Source organism: Myotis lucifugus, unplaced genomic scaffold (genome assembly GCF_000147115.1).
Source record: "Myotis lucifugus unplaced genomic scaffold, Myoluc2.0 scaffold_244, whole genome shotgun sequence".
NCBI classification, from domain to species: Eukaryota; Metazoa; Chordata; class Mammalia; order Chiroptera; family Vespertilionidae; genus Myotis; species Myotis lucifugus.
The window spans coordinates 1,247,870-1,253,682 of record NW_005871292.1 but is presented as its reverse complement, the minus strand read 5'-3'; the positions used below and the strand labels follow the sequence as shown (position 1 = coordinate 1,253,682).

Below are 5,813 nucleotides of genomic sequence, written 5' to 3'. Positions count from 1 at the left end.
TATTTGAGTCTAGGAGAGGACCCAGAATCTAAGGAAAAAGCCTGGAGAGTGGGGGGAAACCAGAGAAGCCTTCCAATGCCTGACTTGTTTATCTTTGTTATTGGGCATATATGATACGCCAGGCTCATATAAGTGATTTATCAAATCAATAAAAATTTGTCATAGGATGAGGGATCATGGAATAATATGAAAAAGAAATTTGAGTTTCTCAGACGTCATCCTTTTCCCAAGTTAACAAGTGCTAAAGTGAAAAGACGGGAAATCTCCGAGGACCTTGACTCTGGGCAGGAAGTGAAAGAAACCCCGGAGTTCTGATTTCAGAGAAATTAATTTGTCATCAATCCAAGAAAAGGAGTTTTTCTCTTCAAAGACCACCACAGACCCTTTCTGGGGTTACCCCCTTCAGAGTTTGATGGGAGGATCTGAGTCACTCACACACCCAGTCCTCAGTGATGGCTCAAATGACAGAGGTCATTTCCACAAAGCAGTCAAGGCTTCCTAGTATCAAGTCAGGCATGCTTTGGGCTCTCCTTCCCTCTCTCCTTGGAATCCAGATATTCCAGTCCTTTTCGCCTCTGAGATAGTAGAAACCGCGTTCATCTGCTGGAGCTCTGCTGACACCTCTAAGAAACAGAATTAATACTATTTGAGTGATACTATGTACTGACAAACCTCTTTCACATTCATCATTTCATCTTCACCCCCACCTCCAAATAAGATAAGCAGAGGTTTACCCTATTTCATGAATGAGGTAAGTAAGGGAGGCTCAGAGAGATGATTTGCCCAAGGTGACTCAACTAGTAAATGGCAGAGATGAGACTCAAATGCAGATCTGATTAGTTCAGAGTTTTTTGTTGCCTCAGATACACTTCTTTGACTCTAGAAGTTCACAAATGAAATAAGGAGACAGGTTAGGAGGCAGGATGCCTGGATTCTAGACTAGAAGGGGTGGTCTCTCCTGGAGGGGTGAATCAGAGCCAGGGGTAAAAAACCACACCCTGTGGGGGAACTGTAGCAGACTGATACTTGGGACACCCAATGGAAGATTGTGAGGTCAGGGGCGGAGTTATTGGGGTAGAGGGTGGGCAGGAGCCCAACAGAAGTTCAGAACATGCGGTGTTCAGGAGGAAGCTACAACTGGTGAGTGGTTTCTTCTCCCCAGCTGAGACTTTCTTCCCATTATACCCCTCTTCCTGTCCACTTCCTGCCAACCTATAGCCCTCTCCCTGAGGTGACCAAGTAATAATCCTCCCTCCCACAAGAGTCCTCACCACATCTAGGAATATGCCTGCTGGGTCTGCCTCTTTGTATCTGAGTTCCCAGTTCTCTTCTTAAAAGCCAATGTGGTGATTTTGATGTGTGAGAAATTCCTGTCTTGTTGGGTTCTTTTTATTCTTCACTTTTGGCGTATGAAAAACAAAATTAAACCATCTTCTTATCTTAACCTTCAGAGGAAATAGCCTCTCCTCTGTAGTTCTCATTTCCCTTTCTCTCACTTCCTCAGGGGTCAAAGTCTTCTCCCAAACCTCTCTCTATCCTTGGATCAAGAGCCTTCTCTCCTGTGACTTCTACACCTGCTCTTAACTCACTAGACAGGCATCTTTGGTCTCTTCCAGTTCCTTCTCTGCGGATGTGTTCTAGATGCTTCAGCCTCAAGGAGATGATCGATGCCTTGGAACCTGCCCTCCTGCAACTATGACCCCATGTATTGCTGATTTTCTGCTTCTCAGGACCCTCAGCTCCACGTGATGGACTTGTGTGGGGACACACTAGCTCTCTAAACTCTCCCATGAGCCGTGTCTTGCTCGATCCCTAACTGACAGGGATGACTGAGTCTGGAGGTGATCTCTTTGTCTCGAATGAAGGGAGCCTGGCCTGCTCAGAGGGGCTCCGAGAAGCAGAAGTATCAGTATGTGCTATCATTTAAGTCAGAGATTGCTAATTGGCAGAATCCATCTACTAGTCTTAAGCCCACTACTTAATGTAGTTGTTAACTACCTGATCCTTGCTTTTTAAGTCCTCACTGTAATCTAATTTCTGTTCTCTTGCCACCAAACTCTAGGCCCCTGTTATGGTTCTGGATAAGCTCAAGTCCTCTCTTGGGTTACTTTATTTGCTCCATTCAGGATAGAGAGCTCTGATCCAGAACAAACAACTCATTCTTTCTCCCCTCACCTCCACAGGCTTGAGAATATGCTGTTCCTTCCTCCCCTTTCCACCATGGACCTCGAACTGTGGCCTTTGTCTCAGGACCTCTGAGACTGGTACCCAGGCAAGGCAAAATGCCCCTGTCCCCAACAAGACTGCCTAGCCCCTATGGCTCTGATCGGCTGGTACGGCTAGCAGCCAGGCTCAGGCCAGCACTATGTGATACCATGATCACCGTGGGGAGCCAGGAGTTCCCTGCACACAGCCTGGTGCTGGCAGGTGTGAGCCAGCAACTAGGCCGCAGGGGTCACTGGACTCTGGTGAAAGGAATTAGCCCTTCCACTTTTGAGCAGCTTCTGTACTTTGTTTACGGAGAGAGTGTTGAGCTGCAACCTGGGGAACTGGGGCCCCTTGAGGAGGCTGCCAGGGCCTTGGGGGTGCAGTCCCTGGAAGAGGCATGCAGGAAGGCTCGAAGAGACAGGGCTAGAGCAGAGTTTAGTCAAGGGCTGAAGGAACATCAGAAGCCAGAGAAACCCACAAGGGATTCTGAGAGTGGAGTGGGGGACCTTGGAGAGCAGAGACCAGAGAAGTTTATTAGAGCTGGTGGGAGAGAACAGGAGATGGTGCAGGAGCACAGGCCACTGAGAGAGAGCTCTGAGATAGCAGAGGCAATGCCGGAGGATCAGAGGGAGCATATGAGATCAGAGGAGAAACTCGACCAATCCCTTTTTGGCCACGGGGGAGTAGGTAGGAAACAAGAAGTGATCATGTGGGTGAAGGAGAGTCCAGGGGGCTCTGAGGAAAGTTTAGGGAAGTTGCCTGGCCCCCCACCCCCACCAGGTTCCCTCCAAACCAGCAGCATCACCTCTAGGCCCTGGTGGGCTGAGGCCCCTTGGTTGAGGGAGAGCCAGCCTGCCCTGTGGAGCCTCCTGCTATTGCCGCCCAGATATGGCACTCCTTTCTCCCATAGTACTTCCATCAGTGCAGCCTGGCAAGAGGTCTGGCCTCAGGATCAGAGGTGAGTGAAGGGCCCAATGGAAGCCTATCTGGGAGGGAGTAGCTCAGGTGAGGCAATGGTGATTGGTGAAAGGGCACCACATCTTTTATCTCTATTGTACATTTCCTGAACTGGAGATAGGACAAAAAGCTCCCACCACAGGGGAAACCAAAGCCCAGCACCTGAGAATATACATCACCTTCCTCTCCAGGATGGGGTCGGTCAGGATCCCAGGTTTTGCCAACTCTGTTACTCTTCTCCACCCCACCCCTAGGATTCCACTGTCCCTGAACCTCCACAAAGGGCTCAGGAGCCAGAATCAGTTGGCCTTCTCTAGCTCTACCTCAGGTAAGCCCTTCACTGTCCTGCATGAACCCTGTAATATGGTCTCTCTGCTGGGGCTGGGGCTGCAGGAGTCCAGCCTGAGTAGGGCCCCTACTTCACTCTGTTCTCTCCAGGTTCCCTCCCCCAGGGCCCCGCAAAGCTCAGCCCTGGGGAGATGGAAGAGTCTGATCAGAGGCACACAGGTGAGTAGGGTGAGGATACTTTTGCTTCAGTCCCATTGTAGTCCCTGATATCTTGCCTGGGTATTCCAGTGATCCGACTCTGGGATTCCCAGCTCTGCCCTCCTTTACCTTCTTTGTCCCCACAGGTGCACTTGCAACCTGTGTGGGTCATGTGGGCAAAGCAGGCTGCCCATCTCGCCAACAGCCTTTCAGGCCTCCTCCTGCTCGGTCCAGGCCCTATTCTTGTTCTGTCTGTGGAAAGAGGTTTTCACTCAAGCATCAGATGGAGACACACTACCGAGTCCACACAGGTATGGGCACCCTGCCCAAGCACTGACTTGCCTGCCCCTAAGTCCCTCTCTGCTGCCTAGCTTCCACACAACTCCCTTGTCCAGTTGCACCCGATCTACCCCTAGGCTGCCTTCTTTTCTTTTTCTTTTTAATTAATATATTTTTATTGATTTCAGAGAGGGAGAGGGATAGAGGGATAGAAACATCACTGATGAGAGAGAATCATTGATCGGCTGCCCCCTACTGGGGATCAAGCCCGCAACCCAGGCATGTGCCCTTGGCCAGAATGGAACCTGGGACCCTTCAGTCCGCAGGCCGATGCCCTACCCAGAGCCAAACCGGCTAGGGCTTCGCCCCCTTCTTATCTTCACCCCCTTTCCCCTCCACCCGCCCTAGGAGAGAAGCCCTTTTCCTGTGGCCTCTGTCCCCAGCGCTCCCGGGACTTCTCGGCCATGACCAAGCACCTGCGGACACACGGGGCTGCACCCTACCGCTGCTCTCTGTGCGGAGCCGGCTGCCCCAGCCTGGCCTCCATGCAGGCACACATGCGGGGCCACTCGCCCAGCCAGCTCCCGCCGGGATGGACCATTCGCTCCACCTTCCTCTACTCCTCCTCCGCCTCTACCTCCTCGAGGCCATCCTGGGACTCCACCTCCAAGTAGGTCCCCTGCCTCCTCCACCTGACGGGATGGCAATAGCTTCTTTGGCTGCAGCTAAAGAATGAAAGATATAAAGACAGGCCGGCGGGCTGGCTAGGCTTCTGACCCGGCACCCCGGCTTTGGCAGCCTAGCGAATTCGGCTAAGAAGCATCGCGGGAAGGGCCCCGAGAGCCCTCTCCCGGTGACCAAGGACCGCAGAAGCCTGGACTGGCGATCCCGTGTGGGGCGAGGGCAGTGAGGTTTGCACAAGTGAATCTTAACTGTGTGGGGACTGTTGATTTCATTACTAAAATAAAGCGTTGTCTGTGCCTTCCTCTCAGGACAAGAAAGCTGAGTCCAGAATTTAGTCTGCGCGGGTCGGGGGTGCGCGCAGCCTCGCCCCTGGTCCTGTAGCGGCCCCTCGTGGCCGCACGTCCGCTGTTCGGCACGGCGGCCCCCTCCTCGGTCTCCCCGGCCTCCCGGGAGGCAGCGGGTCGGGAGGGCTCCATGTTCGGGCTGACTTAGCAGCCAGCCCTGCGGGGGAAAGCTGTAAGAACCCCAGGTCCTGCCCTTCCCACGGCAAGCCAAGGCGCACGCAGTCGGAGTCGGGGGGTCCCTGGCCCGGGCTGGAGGAGCCGCGTACTCCACTCTGCTTTCAACCACCCGCCTCCTCTCCTGAGGACGAGGGCCGCGGCTTCTGCGGCATCTCTGCTCCACGCTGCGTGCAACGGCGGCCGGGTCGACCCTGGAACTGAGACTAACTAACCCTTGGCCGCCGCCCCCTCCCCAGCCCCAGCTCCCGCAGTCGCGAACTTCGCTTCGCGGTGTCCTCGGGCTCCCAGGGAAAGAAGCCCCTGCACCCTGGGAGTGGTAGTTCCCGCCGGCCGCCGGCCGCACCAGGACGATGGGAGGAGTCCGGGGCGAACACCACGCCTCCCGGCGGCTCGGGAGCGATCTTTCTTTCTGGGTCGGGTCGGGACCCCTCCAGACCCAGCTCTCGCGGCCCCAGCGCCCGGCGGAAGAAGCGCGACGCCTGGACTACATTTCCCGGAGGCCCCTGCGCCTCACCCCTCTCTGGCCGCGACGCGGGGTCTCCGCTCCTCAGGCGCGGTCTCAGGTGACGGCCCGCCGGCCGCGGACTCCCGCTCCCGTGGTGCCCCGCGCGTGGCCGGCCCAGCCCCCGGCTCCCGCCAGACCCGCGGCGCGCCGGAAGTTGTCGTGAGCGAAGCGCG

At 54.8% G+C, this 5,813-nt stretch overlaps 1 protein-coding gene and 1 long non-coding RNA gene across 2 annotated transcripts; one reads left to right on the top strand and one right to left on the bottom strand.

Moving 5' to 3' along the window:
* Window positions 1-315: 315 nt before the first annotated feature.
* LOC106698837 lies at window positions 316-3,147 on the bottom strand. Its single transcript, XR_002831649.1, has 3 exons — window positions 3,014-3,147; window positions 735-879; window positions 316-623 (listed from the first exon to the last, which is right to left on the bottom strand). It is a non-coding gene; the product is annotated as an uncharacterized LOC106698837 (long non-coding RNA).
* Window positions 1,629-4,922, top strand: ZBTB32 (zinc finger and BTB domain containing 32). Its single transcript, XM_006098664.3, has 5 exons — window positions 1,629-3,166; window positions 3,420-3,493; window positions 3,604-3,672; window positions 3,798-3,962; window positions 4,339-4,922. The coding sequence occupies exons 1-5, from the start codon at window positions 2,283-2,285 to the stop codon at window positions 4,602-4,604; spliced, it is 1,458 nt and encodes a 485-aa protein (XP_006098726.1). The 5' UTR covers window positions 1,629-2,282; the 3' UTR covers window positions 4,605-4,922.
* The last annotated feature ends 891 nt before the right edge of the window (window positions 4,923-5,813 follow it).

What these genes read in the sequence shown, in the direction of transcription:
- ZBTB32 (XM_006098664.3), top strand. Translation starts at nt 2,283, where the DNA reads ATGCCCCTGTCCCCAACAAGACTGCCTAGCCCCTATGGCTCTGATCGG. An exon ending in GTCTGGCCTCAGGATCAGAG is followed by an intron (nt 3,167 to 3,419) that starts GTGAGTGAAGGG and finishes CCCCACCCCTAG; the next exon opens with GATTCCACTGTCCCTGAACC. An exon ending in ACACTACCGAGTCCACACAG is followed by an intron (nt 3,963 to 4,338) that starts GTATGGGCACCC and finishes CACCCGCCCTAG; the next exon opens with GAGAGAAGCCCTTTTCCTGT.